At 42.7% G+C, this 18,468-nt stretch overlaps 1 protein-coding gene across 1 annotated transcript in view; it reads left to right on the top strand.

The window, feature by feature from the left end:
* Vwa8 (von Willebrand factor A domain containing 8) overlaps nt 1–18,468 on the top strand; it is a 320,387-nt gene that overhangs the window by 132,018 nt on the left and 169,901 nt on the right. The window contains exons 17-19 of the mRNA XM_032918098.1: nt 7,474–7,589; nt 14,674–14,780; nt 16,742–16,848. Of these exons, the coding sequence (XP_032773989.1) occupies nt 7,474–7,589; nt 14,674–14,780; nt 16,742–16,848 (330 nt within the window). The remainder of the gene's footprint in view (nt 1–7,473; nt 7,590–14,673; nt 14,781–16,741; nt 16,849–18,468) is intronic.

Below are 18,468 nucleotides of genomic sequence, written 5' to 3'. Positions count from 1 at the left end.
GTTACCTGCAGTCAGCAATTATCCTTGTATCAGACTTTCACAGAGTTTGTCCTGGAATTTTACTTTCTCATTATTGACCCTTCACCAGTACCTCTCTCACTGCAAAAGCTTAACAAATTGCCATTACTATTTTAACAAATCATGTCCTGATAAAGAAATTTTTGATCTGGACAAAAGATTTTGAAACCATCCAAAATGGAAGTGTCAACAGAGCTGTACGCCAGGGAGGCTCCTGGGAGAATTCCCTCTCAGTTCCTTTCCTTTGGGGAATCTGTACTAGCATCCCTCTGTCTGTGGTCTCACTGTGCAAGCCTCCCAGCACCTCCACTATATATGGGCTGAGTTTTCCTCCGCCTCCTTACAGAGAGACGCATGAGGTTGCATTTAGGGCTCACCCCACTAATCCAAGAGAATGTCCTTCTTAAAAAAAATTCTTAATCTCATCTCCAAAGACATTTTTGACATAAAAAGGAACATTCCTAATTTCAGAGAGAGAGAGAGAGAGAGAGAGAGAGAGAGAGAGAGAGAGAGAGAGAGAGAACCAGTTACCACAGTTCTCTTGCTAATTACCTCTGGGACCTCACCTCATTTTTTCTCTTTCCTGCTTTGTTATTTTCTTTGCTGTTGCTAAGTTTTAAAATTTATTCTTAGGTTATTTCTTATCTGAATATAGTGTATTTAGATTATATCCCCACTGCCCTCGCCTACCCTCCCTATATCCCAATCCCCCCTCCAACTTCATGTCATTGCCACTGTAATGTTTCCCTCCTCTACTCCCCTCTGTAACCCCAGTCCAGTTAATGCTCACATGCACATGACTTTAGGGCGCCACCCACTAGAAGACGCAGTCACTCTCCTCGTGTGGCTGTCAGTTGCCAACAGCTCTTCAGCTGGGGTGGCTCATCAGGAGTCCCTTTGCTGTTGATGCTGGAGTTGCCTGACTTGATCTTGTGGAGTTCTGCTGACAGCCACAGATGTTGTGACTTCCCGAGTGCGGTGGCCTTCACACCAGAGGACGTTGTTTTCCTGCACCCATTTCTATTTCTACCCCTTGGAATCTTACTGTCTTCTTCAGTATTCCCTGAGCCAAGGGGTCTGTGGGGGAGGGGAGGGGGGTGAGGGGAGTGTGTGGGAGATCAGATGCGTCATTTAGGGCTGAGCACTGCAGAGTTACCGATTCTCCACACTCTGAGCAGTGAGTTTCTATATTCACCCTCATCCACTACATGAAGACATTTCTCTGATTAGGGGTGAGGGTGCCCTAATCTATGGATATAAGAATACATATTTAGAAGCCAGATTGCACTATGTTCTCTTAACAAAATTGTAGTAGTAGGGACTGTGACCTTCACAGCCTGAGTTCTGAGTTCCCAGGTCTGAGTTCCCCCGTGAAACAGGACTTAAGTCCAGTTACAACACAGCTGTCTGTCCCATAGTAGTCATGACACTACTGCATCATTGGGTGTGTCTTACCAGGCTGTGAATTAAACCTTTCAGGGTTACAGCCAGGAGGGACTGCAGATGGCTCTTCTTCCCACGCTGTGTTCGGAGCACCTTCTGGCATGTGAGATGGAGCTAGCAGGCGTCTGCCCTGTTCAGGACACACTGACTAGTGCCGGGCTTGGAGTGCCTACCTGCTTGCCTCTCCAGGTGGTTTAGGACTGTCCCCTTGTCCATTAGATTTGCTAAGATGTCACACGTCCAATCATTCTTTTCCAAGTGAGTGTGATTCAGAGGCGTTTCCTTGCTGTTTCAGTTTGTCTTCTCCTCTTACCTCAAGACTCTCTTCTATCTTAGGCGTGATGGACATGCTTTAGGGACGGACGTTCTCTTGTCTTGGGTTTTCACTTGTTTCATTCTCTCTGGATTGTAGAATCGGGATCTTTGTTTCAATGTAGTAGGTATTTAGCAGGCATCTGATAGAACGTATTGTCCATGGAGTGACCTTTTCAGTGAATTTCCAGACGTTTTCTTGTTATTCACTGTTTGTCCTTAGACCGAGGACAGCACACTTAGTGGGCTGCTGGTTCTGTGACTTCTCATTGCCAACCTCATTTCCTCAGCCTCTGCTGAGGAGCACATAGCTTGGTGCTATTTTAACTTTAGCACTCGTTAAAAAGCCTCTTCTTTAGAAATGCCTAGAATGTGCTTTCTCTCTATTGGCCTGTTCCTTGGGCCCCTATTCGGCTGGGTCACTGTCTTGGTTTCCCTAAGCAGAAGTTACATGTACCTCCCAGTTTGCTTTCGAGACACTAGAAATACTCAGGATACTGACCTATCACAGTTCTTGTATTTTATTTTTAGCTCTCCAATTAGTCCTTGAACTCTAAGTCTGGGATTTGTTCAGTCTTCTATTCTGACTTTCTAAGTGGAGCCTGACAGTGGAGAGATACTTAAATCTTTGAGGAATGAATGGAAAATTAATTAACAACTTATTAAGAGATCATCTCTAGGCTTCTCTACTGGCAGGGTTACATTTTTTATATATATTAACGAAATAATTCTTTAAGAGGAAGAAAAGAAGCATTATTTTTGTTTATGACTCATGAGATCTTCTTATTTTATGCAGTTAAGGGTATTAATAATTGTGCTAATATGAAAAACCCGTTGAGTGTGCTTTTAACTTGCATATCCATGGTAACCAAGGGAATTTGTTTCACATTCTCACCTTCCTTTCTGCAAGATAAAATTGCTGTTAGAAATTTGATATTACAATGCCAGATACACTAGGACTTTTCAAATTAAAGTGAATTCCGAATTTCTGACTGACAGTCTGAAAGCAGGGTTACCAAGTTCCTTATTCAACACAAACATGGCTCACATCAAACTTAGTTCTTGTTTTAAACAGTAGATACTACTGTAAAGAATATGGTTCTGTCCAGTGAAGGAGTTGTTCTCCTTCACCCTGCACTAAACCTTCAGGGTTTGAAGGGATGAACCTTCCCAATACCAAAAATTTGATTCTCACCTTGATCAATCAACCTTACAGATCCTAAGTTAGTTGAAGATTGTTGGCTCGGCTGTCATTCCCAGCCCCATTTTTATGAAGGAATAGCTGTGGTTGGAGACTTTATCCCCATAAATGATTCCCACCATTGCAGATGGCAACCAGGGGAATGGAATGGTTTGTCCCTGTCCCAGGTGTCAGGGCTGGGGCTTTGTGTTGGGGAATCTCATCTCCCCACTAGGTATTCCCACCTTTGTAATCAAACCATAGTCCCTGATAAATATTCTCAATATTTATTACCTCAAAATGATACTTGGTGGATTTGCCTTGATGGCCTCACCCCATTTGACTACTGAGGCTGTTTTCACTGATAATTCTGATTTTGTGTGTTGGTTCAATTGGTTCCCCATCTTGTGCATTATCATTCTGAAGATTTTTTCCACTTGTGGGACAGTCATTCGAGTCCCCCACTGTGCTGACTAGACAGCGCAGAGAACCCATCTCAGCGCTCACCGTCTCTGCACTCCTCGGTTTTGGGGTGGTGGGTGCAGGAACAGGCATTTCTTCCCTGATCCCATCTAACTCCAGATATCAAGAACTTAGTGCCACCACCGACGCTGGTGTCCAGAGGCTCCTACAAGGGGTCGATGATCTCTCTGACTCCCTCTCATCCCTCACAGAAATGGCCCTTCAGAATCGCAGAGGACTTGATCTGCTCTTTTTACAACAGGGAGGACTCTGTACAGCACTCACAGAAGAATGCTGCTTCTATGCCGACAAGACAGGAATAGTTAAAGAGAGTTAAAAAGGTCAGAGAAGGCTTAGAAATGAGAAAACGAGAAAAAGAAAAAGCTGAGAACTGGTATCAAAATTGGTTCTCCAACTCCCCTTGGTTGTCTACCCTGCTTCCCTCTCTGTTGGGCCCCCTAGTAGGCCTACTTTTGCTTATATCTTTTGGCCCTTGGGCATTTAATCATTTAACCAGCTTTATTAAACAACAGGTAGATAATATAGCAGCAAAACCTGTTCAGGTATATTATCATAGGCTAGCTATGGAGGATGCCTTTGATGAGGGCCAAGCTTACCTACACATCTCCTCCCAGCGCAGGCAAGGACATTTTTGTCCTTCAGCCAAATGAGGCCAACATTCTTTTCTGCCTGCTGTCCTGATGCCTTTGCTGAAAAATCAACAAATTGTCACCCCTGCATGCTGAGCTGGACAGTCAGTGACAGGTAAGAGAGTGATATGTTCACGAATAAAGGGCCTAAGACAGGAGGGCCGCCATTAGCTGCTGCCTTATCCCATGACGGACTCTGGCCACAAGATTCTCTTGACCATGTGACAAATATCACTCCAACCTAAGACAGACACAGTTCCCAAGGGGCTCATTCCAGGACAGCACGGCCATTTGGTCACCTTTTCATTTGACTATAAGAAAGGGGGAGATGTTGGGAGCAATGCCCTTGAAACCCTCCATTATTGATGATATTATTATTGTTAGAGTTAAGCATGACTGGGTTCGTGGAAAATCCCCAGCCGGCTGCAGAAGACTAATACAAATCTGGTGGTCAAGATGAATAATAATATGATATGTCAAGATACCCAATGTGATGACCTGTAATCTTTCTGAAAAACCAACATCCTGTTGACCAATAGATCTGACAAACCTGTGACCTTTCTAACATCCTGTCAACATCAGCCGATTCCCTGACCACACGAATACTGTGTCCTTGGCCTGCGTAAATGTTTCTTACTTCCCCCCTCCCTCTGTCACCCCTGTTATGGTATAAATTCAGCCTTGGGAAAAATAAAATTGTCGCCTTGATCAGACTCTTGTTTTGCCATCCTTCTTCATGTCTCTTGTCCCCCATTCTCTTCCAGGTACCTTCAGCACCCTCGTTGACAGGATGAGATACAAAGCCCATGTAATATTAGGTTACAAGACGGGATGTTGGGTCTTAGGAAATTATATTAGTGTATTATTGAACTGTTAGAAGAATCATGTTGTGGTACATTTCTCAGACTTTGTGTGGTTAAAGTAGCAAGTTTTCATGGCCTAAGGTATCAAGGGTGGGAATTCCCGAGTTCTCTGCTGTCTGGCACGGGGTAAGTGCTTATCCCCAGCACCGCCTTCTACCTTGAGTGCCACTTAGCAGGGATTCAGTCATTTGCTGCCACCTCCTCTTCCATCTCGGTGTCATAACCTTACGTTAGGACTTTGTCGTTTTGAGGAGACACCAATGAGGCAGCATCTGCTGGTCTCAGTTGTCTTTGTTCTTTTTTCCACACTGTTGCCAGTCAAGTTAGACCTCAGGCTGGTGAAGTTCTGCTTGTAAGAGCTACCACAACTTTGAGGCCAGAGTCATTTATGGAGGTGCTGGGGGTCCACGGCGGTTTGAGAGTAGCAGGCCATCTACAGGTATGGCAGGGTAGAGCCAGTCTGGCCCTCACGTTCAACATGGTTTATATTCCTTTTGCTTTCATGCCTTTTTCCGTTTCTCCTGCTCATGTGACTACTTTAAGCTACATTTGTCAGTATTTTGCTTTGTTTCGACTTATTTTAGCATTAAATTACATCTCATTTTTAATAAAATTTGTGGTTCTTTATCTTTAAATATTCTCTGTGAGACGAGTTATAGCTGAAGCACAGCACTAGTGGCAACAGAGCCACACCTCAGGGAGTTGTGTGGTGCTCGAGGATGGGGTTATTGGTGCTCCTGGTGGGAGTTCATGAGGATCTCCTAACCCAAACACATCTGAGACGTGTTCCCTTGTCCCCTCTGAACCCATTGTTATTACCTCTGTTTCCTCTTGCTGCAAAGGTGCTTAGGGTCTCCTGTCGCCCTCATCTCTCTTTGTAACAGATCACTCGGTCTTATTGACCTCTGAGAGGTCACATAGCTTCAGAAGGGCTTCATTCCACTGCCTTAGCCTACACCATGCTGTTAATATGAGCTGTGAACTAGGTCAGTAAAAATTTGATTCATTACAATTATGTGGGTCTTCGTGAGTGTGTTTGGCTGCTTTCATTGTAAGGAGGCCATTTGGCTCATCTATCACTTTGTGGGCATTTCTATCATCTCTGTGATTTGTGGGGTACCCCCATCATCTCTTATTTGTAGCGTGCCTGATTATATCTGTCATTTGTTGGGCACCCCTACCATCTCAGTCATTTGTGGGCCACCCCATAATCTCAGTTGGGTACCCCTATCATCTCTGTTATTTGCGGGGCGTCCTTGTCATCTCTTTCATTTGTGGAATATTCCATTATCTCTGTCAGTTGTGGGGCACCCCCATCGTCCCTATTACTTGTTGAGTTTCTGTATCATGTCTGTTATTTTGGGAGTAGCCCTACTTTTCTGGCCTGTGCTAAGTGCTATAGAATCATTTTAGAATTTAATCCTCAGAACAATTTCATAGGGGAAGGTGCTGCTAGTGTCATCTTAAAGATGCAGGAACAGTCCTTAGTCAACATCATATGGCTAGTAAGAACCCAGCAAGACTAAAGCTTTACTATGCTGCCTGCCGAGAGAATTTAAAGCACAAGTTAGCAGATAGCCTGACTTTACTGTAGCTGTGGCTCTGTCGTAGCAACTGGGTTGCTGCATTACCGAAATCAGCAACTGTATTGCTGCATTACTGAACTCAGCAACTGGATTGCTGCATTACCGAAATCAGCAACTGGATTGCTGCATTACTGAACTCAGCAACTGGATTGCTGCATTACTGAAATAGGCAACTGGATTGCTGCATTACTGAACTAGGCAACTGGATTGCTGCATTACTGAACTCAGCAACTGGATTGCTGCATTACTGAACTCAGCAACTGGATTGCTGCATTACTGAAATCAGCAACTGGATTGCTGCATTACTGAACTCAGCAACTGGATTGCTGCATTACTGAACTCAGCAACTGGATTGCTGCATTACTGAACTCAGCAACTGGATTGCTGCATTACTGAAATCAGCAACTGGATTGCTGCATTACTGAAATTTGGGGCAAGTGTAGGAAAACAAAAAGAACTTATTCCAATGGTACTAAGAAAGGGGTTCCCGGAGCAATCCGCCACTGAGGTGATAAACTAGCTGACATCTTTGAGGTCAGCAACTAAACTGCCCACGATTCCTTTTTTGTATTTCAGAAACCACAGATTTGCTTAGAGCTCTGAGTTCAGAATATCTTAACAAGTCAGCTGTGTGAAGAAGAAAGGCGAGAATAGTCGATTGTACGTAAGGGTTTTGTGAGGCAGGTATGACCTGCATGTAGAAAAGCCTTCTCTACTCCCTCCTCACCAAGAGACTGCAGTCTAATTTCATTTCATTGATAAATGCTTTCTATAGATTAGTAAAACTATCCTGAAGGCTACTTGAAGTATAAAATGGATTCTGTTCATTTTTACTCATAACTCATTCCTTGCCATATTTTAATATGGCCTTGTCCCTCAGTAATAGGGAATTGTGCAGTGACAGGGGCATTAACAAGTTGCAGTGAAACTCTTAGCAGCCTGTCTTTGCCTTTTCATAGGCACAGTCCTTGGCCGCCTCGCTCTCCACCCGTCAGCTGTTACGGATCTCTCGCCGGCTCTCTCAGTATCCCAGCGAAAATCTCCATGATGCTATTACCAAAGCCTGTCTTTCCAGGTAATCCTGGTCCCCTTTTGCCAGAGGTCAATCCCCTGATCCTTGGCTAGAAAGGTACCATAAGCTAAATTGACTAATTGTCTCTGTTCACCGTCTGTAAAAACTGTTGTATTCACCACATAGCTGGTTCAGCCTGCTTGCAGTTATTAGAACATACTTTATATTTATTGAGGAATGAAAGCAACTTTAAGGATGGCATAGTGGAAGGGGTTGGGGATTTGGCTCAGTGGTAGAGCGCTTGCCTAACAAGCTCAAGGCCCTGGGTTCGGTCCCCAGCTCCGAAAAGAAAAAAGAAAAAAGAAAAAAAAAACAAAACAAAAAACAAAACAAAGGATGGCATAGTGGTAAAGAATGCCCTGAGTTCAATCAGTAGTACCAGAACATAAAATAAGAATGAATGAATTCATTCATTACAATTCATAATGAATATAGTTTGTGAATGAGAAAACTGTTTTAGTCACTTCCTTGTGTCACATAGGAGTAAAAGAGTGTGCTTGGGATCTGCATGGTAATCCATGGTCTTCTGAGCCAGGTTCCCTAAGCCTTAGGGTTGCTACTCCCCAAATTTGCTCTGCAACTTTTGTTTTGCTAGTACTGATTCTGTAGCTAAATTTCATAAATCTAGCATGTTGTTGTGACTACTAAGAGTTTACATATCAGTTAGGAAGTGGTTATAATCTATGTTAGCTTGCAGAGTTTTCTTACAAAATCGTGTTTATATGAAATTATTTTATAAGATTAATAATGGCTGGAGAGATAGCTCAGTAGTTAAGAACACTAGATGTTCTTACAGAGGACCTGGTTCAGTTCCCACCATCCACAGGACGGCTCACAGCTGTCTGTAACTCCAGTACCAAGGGATTTAGTGTTCTCTTCTGGATTCCATAGGAACCAGGCACACTTGTAGCACACAGACAAGAACACCCACACACATTAAGTAATTAACTTTAAAGATAATTTATTCTCTAAAAAAAAGATTAGCAGTTCCCAATAGGCATAGTTTTATTAGATTATTTATATATACTTTAATATTTTCCTATTGTAGACTCTTTATTATTTTTAATGATATTAGCTATGCTTATTGTCTACTCCTTGACAAGAGGAATTAAAGGAGACTTACTTGGCTTAGGGAACTTTGCATTGTCCTTTGTCTGTGCAGCTTTTCTTGTAAATGCCTGTGCTTTGGCTTGAACTTTCTCCCCCTGTGGTGCATCCAACTGAGCTAAGACTCTGTCTGCAGTAGCCCATTGTTATAAGAGGTATTGCTCCTGAGTTTTCAACAGAATAGTATTAGACTTCTAACAAAGTTGGAAGCAGAGAAGCCTCAGCTGCGTATTTTAATGTCCTCAGCTGCAGAGCACAGACGTTCATCCTTACTACTTACAGCAGTTTGTTGGGCAGGACTTGAGAGCGAAGATGCAAATCCTCAGTGCTAAGCAAAGTAGGCAGTAGAAGATTAGGGAAAATAATACAGAATAACGAGAAATAATCAAAGGAAAAAAGAAGGATCAGTCAGGAGAATAAATGTAAAACAAACGGCCTCAAGTAGCGAGAATGAGGAAGGGTAAAAGTGAAAAACCGCGCAGCTTGTCCTCGACTATTGAGTAGGTGCATTAGATGTGAGGCTTGCGACAGGGCTCAGCAGCAGCACAGGTAGAGTAAAACTCACTGAAAGCATCAATTGTGGAGAGCAGGACAGCATACACTGGCGGTTGTCTACAGCCTGGGGTACTGGGAAGTGGAGCATTGTGGGTTTGTCTTGAGTAAGCAAAATGTTCTAAAATCATTTGAGATGATGGTTGCACAACTGGGAGCATAATTAAAACAACTGAATCATACTCTTTAGGCAAATTGTGTAGGTGGAAATTTGCATCAATAGATCTGCTATTAAAATAAAATTAAAGTTAAACCAGAATAAGAAAAGACTGATATTATAGCTGCCGAGAAGTTAGGGCTAGATTATAACGTCTGCTTGAGCAGGATCGGTGGGTCTGGATGTGTGAGACAGAGTATCTTCAGCAGAGCCCCTGCTGCGAAGTAGTGAAGTGAAGGAGGAAGTAGACATGTTTGCTGTAACCAGAGGATGTTAAGAAATCTTGCCATCTCTCTGGAACTCTGTGGGAAAGAAAGCCTAGTGTACAAAGTGCAGTGCCCCGTGCTGACTGGTGCAAGTACGAGGTCTGTGTTGACACCGTCTATGAGGGTGGAAACTACAAGGTGCTATTTTAAGTTAACTCATTGAGAGTTTTGAACAATTGCAGGCTTGCATAAACTAGCACCCCTAGAGCCCAGTGCATCAATGCTTTACTCCCCAAGGTGTTAAACATCTGAATATAAGCCCATAATCAAAAATTATAAACCTGGGACTGGAGAGATGGCTCAGGAAGTAACAGCACTGGCTGATCTTGCAGAAGACCTGGTTTCAATTCCTAGGACCCACGTATAGGTGGCTCATAGCCATCTATCTATAAGTCCAGTGCTAAGAGATCTAGCACCCTCTTTTGGCCCCTATGGGCGTTAGTTACACAAGTGGTAAACAGACACAAAGTGGGCAAAACCATATAGAAACAATATTTTTAAGTTATATTATACTTGAGAAACAAATGTGAAGGAAATTTGCCAGATAAAACATTTAGAAAGAGAGCTCCAGGAAGCCATTGTAGAGCATTTGATTTCCCAGTAAATATATTTCAGATGGTGTAAATGTTAGGAAAGTTTAGAACCAGCGTAAAGGAGACCTGGAGTTGTGGATTTGAAGGAAAAAGTAAACAAATTTGTAACAAAATTTTTGAAATAAAAGATTCTTACTGGGCTAATGAACAGTAGAGACAGCTGTAGAAGCATTGAAGTGGATGGAAGCTCACACAGCAAGTTGAAGAGCTGTAAAATGAAGTCGTTGGTAAGCAAAAGATAGCAGGAGAAAGACTGAGATCCACCTAATGGAACTTCTGTGGGGTTTGCTAGGGATTAAACACAAAGCACTGTGCAACAGCTGAATTACACCCCAGTCTTTGAATAGAATAAGAAACAGGAACTATTCCAGCACATTTTAGCTAAGATTGTTCTAGATCAGTAAGATGTGAGTTTATAGGTTGAAATGTGTCAGGTCCCAAATGGGACAAATTAGAGCAAATTCCCACGGTGTAACAATACAGCGCAGCAATAAGGACAGTCCTAAACGTTTCAGAAGGAAGTCTGCAAGAAACCAAGCATTAGACAGCTTGAGAACAGCCACAGTGAATTCCAGAAGAAGTAGACATCTGTTCTTAAGCTTCTGTGGTATAAGTGAGAAAAAAGATTTGATAAAACCCAGTTCTCCAACTACAGCCTTACCCTTAGTAACCCTGGAATATTCTTAGTAAATCATGGATAAGAACAAAGTTCTTTAACTTGATAAAGACTGCTGACTTGAAATTTACAGCAAACATTTCTCATGGTCAAATACTTGGCATATTTCCTTCAGCATTAGGAGAAAATGAGTATAGTATCCTCTTTACTTTTATCCAGCCTGTCTGCCCAAGATTACATGATCAGTCATAGTAAAAGTAATCAAGAGACAGCCATGCAAACTGCTAGAATAAATAGAGTCTAATGAAGTTCTTGTGTGTGCAGATCGATGGCATTCTTGTGCTCTTGCTGATGAGAGTCATTCAAATAAAAGACATGCTGTCCTTCTGTGGAGAAAAGAATCGATCTATTGATGGTTGTCAGAGGGAAGCTATCCTTATGGCTGCATAGAAGAGACTCATTGTGATAAAAATGCCCTGCCAACCGTCTACATGTGCCTAGTCAGAATCCCACAGGTAATAGTGACTTTGACAAGTGAGACTCGGGTTGGCATGGAAATAGAAAGTTCCAAAACTAGCCAAGGAAAATCTGAGGAAAGTACATGTAATCAGATGCTGTCTGTTGGGCAGCTGTATTCTTCATAACCATGTTACTGCAAAGAAGCTGAAACTATAGAAGCTACAGTTTTGTGAAGCTTAGTGTGTGTGAAAACATCACTTAATGTAGAAACGATGGACGTGCCAGCCAAGGGTTAAGATGGACACTTTTCACACAGTCTTATAAAAACGTAAATCTGGTTATGTGCCCAAAAGAGTATAAGCTACTGTGGACGCTACAGCCAACAGCTAGCAGCATGCCTGGCAAAGCCAGCTGACAGTCAAGCATGGACTAGCACCCCGAACTACAGAGTAGGAAGGAGAGCTGGGCCTGGGTAGGCAAAGGATTGAGTAGGCACGTACTAAGAGAACGAGCCATTCCAGCGTGCACGTAACACTGGCAGCATGCTGACCTTACTACTGCTCGGGGAAGTGACCATGAAGGAACTCCCAGGTACCGTTCTACACTTAGTTTTCGTGCAGTGTTTTCTGACGCTCTCTGCAATGTTACCGTATTTAGAGTGGTTAATTGCTTACTTTACTCTTAAGTAGATAATTGCGTGCGATTACTAGTATTTCTGGTGTTCACGGTAAAAATCTGTTTTCCTATCATCCTGCAACCCTTTGTAAATGGGAGCGAACACTCCAGCACCTTCCTTGTCTACCCGTCATCTGTTGCCCTTAGCAAACCTACAGTGGGGCAGGTTTCTGCCAGCCTCAGAGGAGCTCAGGCAGGAAGGACCGGAGACTATTGGTGCATGAAGTAGGCTTTCCTTTCTTAATAACCTCTTTTCATAGTGAAGCACTGAAAGGAACTGAATTTCATTGACTATAAGACAAAAAATGAGAAGTTTCATAAGATACACGTGAAGTATTTATTAAGCAGATAAAGTCAGGAGAAACCAGCCTAGTGCTGGGCTCTCGTTCATGGTCCTCATATGAAATACTACGTAGTCCTTCACCCTGTGCTCTGCATACAACTTCAGGGCCGTATCACACAAATGCATCCTTTGGTGTCTGTATACTCAAAACCCAGGGCTAGAGCAAACGTTTAGAGGCTCGGGACATACTCAGTTTGAATTCTACAACTGCTTGTTTTATAGAAGAATGAAAGGGCCCCATATGCAGAGTTCTAGTTCGCTCTGATATTTTCCATTACATTGAATAGTATCTGAGTAATTTTGGAGGAAATGATCCTTAGTGGTAAAATCTTGGATAAAGCTGCCAAGAATCCAGTCAGAAATGAAGATTAACCGTCTTGGAAAGTGAAGTAATAAAAAATTAATCTAGGCACCAAAAACTGAGTAACCCACATTTTTAAAAACTTCCACATGGTATGAAATTAATAGATTTTATAAGATTTCCACTTTGTAAATGTTTACATAATTAACTTTAAGCCTGATAACTAACCACACACAGTGTTTAACGATTATCAACAAGAAAGTTTCACTGTCTCCGGGAACAGAGGCCAACTGTCTAGAGACAGCTTCGTCTTGAAGACGGATTCCAGTTCTCAAGGCTCTGGTGAAAATACTGAAACTTCTTCGGGCTTTTCTCTTAGTTAGGTTCCTTCACTGTAAGTCTACTAGATCTTAATAATTGTATTTAAAGGCCTTTGGAAAAAACACTGGGTTCCATTTGTAGAACTGCCTAAATACCTTGAAGCTCTGTAAACATTGATAAACGTTACAGATTACAGAGCATTTCTCAGAGACCATACTATGTTAAATCTTCTAATATCATTTGTAAATTATCAGTTCAAATCACGAGTATAAATTAACTTCTTATACATTCTAAATACGACTCCATGCTATCCACTGTGCTGCTCAAACATGTTATCTCCTCTTCAGCAGGCATCCCTGTGAAGCCGGTTAGCCCTGTCTTTCCGCCTCAGCCCCCCCCATTGCTGGCCTTGCTGCAGTGTGCTTCCTCATCTGTTCTTTAGAACTAGGACTAATCTCTTCCCGAGTCTTCTATCCTCTAGGCTACAAACAGAAGACCAGAAGTGTTCCAATATAGGGCCAGCCTGAGATGTACTCATAGACAGTGTGGAGATCAGGGCCGCCAAGAATAGCAGACAAGTCAAAACTTGTAAGTGGTCCATACCGTCCAGGTGATCTAACAGGTCATAGTAGAAATGCCCACAAAGGCCTAATATTCCCAGACTCGGGAGCACCTCTGACAGGAATGTTGAGCATGATGCCAGCTCAAAGGCTCAAGAAACAGGACGGAAACCCTGTAATGGGTTTGGGAGATAAGGTGGGGGCTTGGTTTGAACAACAAAGCAGTGATCTAAATCCTGTGATGACTTCTGAACTGATAAGACAGAAACCTGGAGATACACAGACTTCCCCATGAGCTTATAGAGCCCAAGTGAGGCAATGAGTAAGACAGTGTCAGGTCTGTGGCTCAGTCTTATGGGGACAAGGACTCATAGTTCCAGTGATTTCATACTCATTCACATGCCTCTGGCTTATGCCAACCTTTCTACTATTAAGGGTTTGTTCTCCAGCCTGGGGAAGCATCTGCAAGGTTTAGTACTGTGTGAATTTGAATGGCATGTTCTGCATTTGTTTATGTGGGACACTGCAGTACATGGTGGTAGCTTTATACTAGCACAGAATAGGCAATCACTGGCCTAAGGGCCTTCCTGTGAGTTAACTGAGATCATAAATTCTAAACATAACTTTGTGTGGAAGGAAGATTGTTCCAAGCCACGGTGCTTATGGAGTCTTTGTAGTTGAAGAGTGTCTTGTCGCTCACAGATTGTTACTTTGACAGTAAAATAGATTTCTTAATGGAAGGAATCACAAAAACAGATAATCTTTTTGTAATTTATGTTTAAAGAGTAAGGAAAACCACATTAATCCACTTCTGCTGATTTAAGTTTGTGACCACCTTAGACCAGGCTAGAATGTTGGTGTTTTATCTACTTAAGAAAAATTTTGATATGCCACAATATACAATTATGCAATCAACAAAATCCAGTTATGAAAGCAAATGTTTTCATAATCTTCAGTTTATATAAATAAATATTCATATTACATATAAGCTTGGTTATTAAAGATTACACAAACATGTGCTTTACACACAGTTTCTCCTTAATGGGTTGTAAGTAGTGAAGGGGGTAAGTGTGTGAAACGATACTTAAGAACTGAAGAAAGCAGTGAGCTCATCACCATCCTCCATCCACTTACTAGGTTCTTACCAAGCCTCGCTCAGTCAGCCCTGGAGAAGAATCTGGCAGATGCTGCAATAGAAGTAAATACTGACAGTAGCCTGGAACCAGAACTGGAGAATTACAAGTGTAAGTCCTTCTCTTGGTTGTTTGAGGGCTACATAACAGTGATCAAACACTCGGTACTATTGGTTTCAGTAAAGCTCTTTTTAAATCCATTTTGTTCTGTGTATTCTGTGAACAAGTGAGTCTGTGCCTTTCTTTAAGAAACAGTCTGGGGTGAGGCATGGTAGTACATGCTGTAAGTTCAAGGCCAGCCTGGTCTACAGAGTAAGTTCAAGACAGCCTGGGCTACACAGAGAAACTCTGTCTCCAAAAACAAAAGCCAAAGGCAAACGAACAAAATCCAGTCTGAAGCCAGTTTTTCTGATATTACTTCTTTCAATGAATATTAGACAAGCCCCTGTCCCCACTTTACATGTGTACCCAGAGTCTGTTTGATACTAACACACTAAAGGTTTTAAAGTTTCTGTCCTAAATTAACTCGTCTAATTTTGACAAGTATATGTCTTTCGTTCTGAATGTGTTTCATCATACAGACTAGAATTGGTTTCTTCATACGACACTGGCATTTTGAGGGCTACCAAATTTCCTTATGGAGCATGTCAGGGAGCATTTTCTGGGGTGACAGAAACTAATAAGAGCCCCCTCTAGTTCCTCCATTCTCCTGCAGAGCTACCTCTCTTCACCTAGCTGTAAGTAGACGCTTGAACTGGAGAAGACAGAACACTCTAAAAGTTTCCCGTCCATCAGTTAAAACACAGGGAAATTTTCCATTCTTAATGTAAGTCCTTGTCTTTCAAAGCACTGAGTGTGTGACCGTTCTCCAACGGGACTGTAATGGCCACTTTTGTGATTAGTATTTTAATAACTGTGGCTATATTGAACCAAGAATTTAGTATTAAGGAAATCGAATAACTTTTTAAAAATAATCTATAAATTTAATATTGATGGATCTGCAGATGTGCAGAGGCCTCTCACAGAGATGTAGTAACCCTGGACATGGAGAATCTTAGTGTTATTTGATTGGAGCTGTGTCTGAGAAAGGTTGTGTTGTCAAGATGGTAGATTGCTCAGTCTGGGAAAGGTCAGCCCCAGCAGCGTCTGTCTAAGCTTCCTGCAGGGGATAAGGGACCTAAATGAGGAGATTGCTCACTAGGCTGGCTTCATTCATCTTAAAAGCTACCAGTCTTAGGGAGAATGCATTTAATTCCCTCTGCTTGTTGAGGACTCAGGCCCATTGAACAACCTTCTCATGAGGGCTTGGCTCTCTCTCCAAGTAATGTGGTGATGGCAGTCTGTAGCATGGTCATCTGAAGGCTGAACTTACACTGTAATGCCATATTCTCCACCTCTGCTTTTTATCAGAATATATGTTTACTGTTCTCCTGAAATTTTATTTGCCCTCATTTGTTTTAAATTTTTTTTTATTTTTTTTTCAGAGCTGGGGACCAAACCCAGGGCCTTGCGCTTGCTAGGCAAGCGCTCTACCACTGAGCTAAATCCCCAACCCTTTTGCCCTCATTTGTGATGGCAAAACCAGGCTTTGAGCCCACAAGGCTAACAGCCCTGGCAGTCTTATACAAACAGTATGAGACTTCTTGAAAAAAGTTGGCCTGCTTTCTCCCAGTGTGTCCCCTTTGTGGTTGAAATGTTATCAGCAAACACTGGTTGTGTGAACAGTAATCCCGAAAGCCTCTGTCTACTAAATGTCCATCTGTAAGCCGATCTGTAATGGGTGTTGTTGGACCTTACATCGTGTGTGTTACCTAAGGTACCTAGTTGGTTCATGGCCATACTCTTGTCCTTTGTGGACTCGTGTGGGGTGTACAATGTAAGCTGGAGAGCTACAGTGTTTTGGGCTTGTTTTTTATTTGCTTAATTTAAATCCTGAGGACTTCTCAAGTTGCAGAGGCTACCTTGCATTCTATGTTGGCCAGACTAGGCTTCTCGGGATATTAGCAGGATGTCACTAAGACTGAGTACTGTACTGAGTAGTTCTAACGCTCTGTTCTGTACAAAATGTCCAGGTGAAGTAGTTGCAGGGTCTCTGAAGATTGGCACCGTCAGTGCACCAGTGCACAATGCCCATGAGAAGATGAAAGTGCCTGACGTTCTTTTCTATGACAACGTTCAGGTGAGAGCATTGCTTCATGGTCTTGGGCAAATCACGTTATAGTACTCAACTCTAATCCAAATGATACTGATGTGTAATTGTAGTCATGATTTCCTAAATTCAGTTCAAGTAAGGTAAAATGAAGTGCTGAAATATTTTTTATTGGTTATTTTATTTACTTATATTTCAAATGTTATCCCTCTTCCCAGTTTCCCCTCCACAAGCCCTCTATCCCCTCCTCCCTTCCCCCTGCCTCTTATGAGGGTGCTCCCCCACCCGCCCACCCTCTCCTGCCTCAGTGGCCTAGTGTTCTCCTATCCTGGATCATCAAGCCTTCACAGGACCAAGGGGCTCCCCTCCCAGTGATGCCAGATTAGGCCATCCTCTGCTACATATCCAGCTGGAGCCATGGGTACCCCCTAGGTACTCTTTGGTTGGTGGTTTAGTCCCTGGGAGCATTGGGGGTTCTGGTTGGTTGATATTGTTGTTCTTCCTATGGGTTTGCAAACAAACCCCTTCAGCTCCTACAGTCCTTGCCCTAACTTCTCCATTGGGGTCCCGGCACTCAGTCCAATGTTTGGCTATCTGTATTGGTCTGGCTCTGGCAGAACCTCTTAGGGGACAACTATACCAGGCTTCTTGAAATCAGCAATAGTGTCTGGGTTTGATGTCTGCAGATGCGATGGATCCCTAGGTGGGGCAGTCTCTGGATGACCTTTTCTTCAATCCCTGCTCCACTCTTTGTCCCTGCATTTCCGTTTGACAGGAGGAATTCTGGACTAATATTTTGAGGTGGATGGGCAGCCCCTTCCCTCAACTGGGGGCCATGCCTATCCACTGGATATGGTCTCTACAGGTTCTCTCTCCCCTTTGTTAGGTATTTTAGCTAAAGTCCTCCCTGTTGGTTCCTAAGAACCACTTGGGTCCATAGTATCTGGGACTTTCTAGTAGCTATCCCCAGTCTCCCTCTCCCCCACTGCTACACACCTACTTTCAAATTTCTGACCCTCTGTACTTCTCCCCCTTCTCCTCCCTTTTCTGAACTGCCCCCTCTTTCCCCTCCCCCTTCTCTCTCCGTCTCAGATCCCTCTCTCATTCTACTCCCCAGAGGTTATTCTCTTCCCCTACTGAGTAGTATGAAGCATCCGTACTTTGGAGTGATCTTTCTTCTTGAGTTTCATATGGTCTATGAGTTGTATTGTGGGTATTCCAAGCTTCTTTTTGGTTAATATCCACTTATCAGTGAGTACATACCATGTGTGTTCTTTTGTGACTGGGTTACCTTGCTCAGGATGACATTTTCAAGTTCCATCCATTTGCCTGCAAATTTCACAAAATCATGAGTCATAAGTACTCTATTGTGTAAATGTACCACATTTTCTATATTCATTCAGATGTTGAGGGTTATCTGGGCTGTTTCCAGCTTCTGGCTGTTATAAATAAGGCTGCTATGAACATAGTGGAACATGTGTCTTTGTTGTATGTTGGAGCATCTTTTGAGTATATGCCCAGGAGTGGTATAGCTGGGTCCTCAGGAAGTACTAGGTCCAATTTTCTGAGGAACCACCAGATTGATTTCCAGAGTGGTTGTACCAGCTTGCAATCCCACTAACAATGGAGGAGTGTTCCTCTTTCTCCACA

The sequence above is a fragment of the Rattus rattus genome, chromosome 12 (genome assembly GCF_011064425.1).
Source record: "Rattus rattus isolate New Zealand chromosome 12, Rrattus_CSIRO_v1, whole genome shotgun sequence".
Taxonomy (NCBI): Eukaryota; Metazoa; Chordata; class Mammalia; order Rodentia; family Muridae; genus Rattus; species Rattus rattus.
Note: the sequence above shows the minus strand (reverse complement) of the source record. Positions and strands in the feature narration are given on the sequence as shown.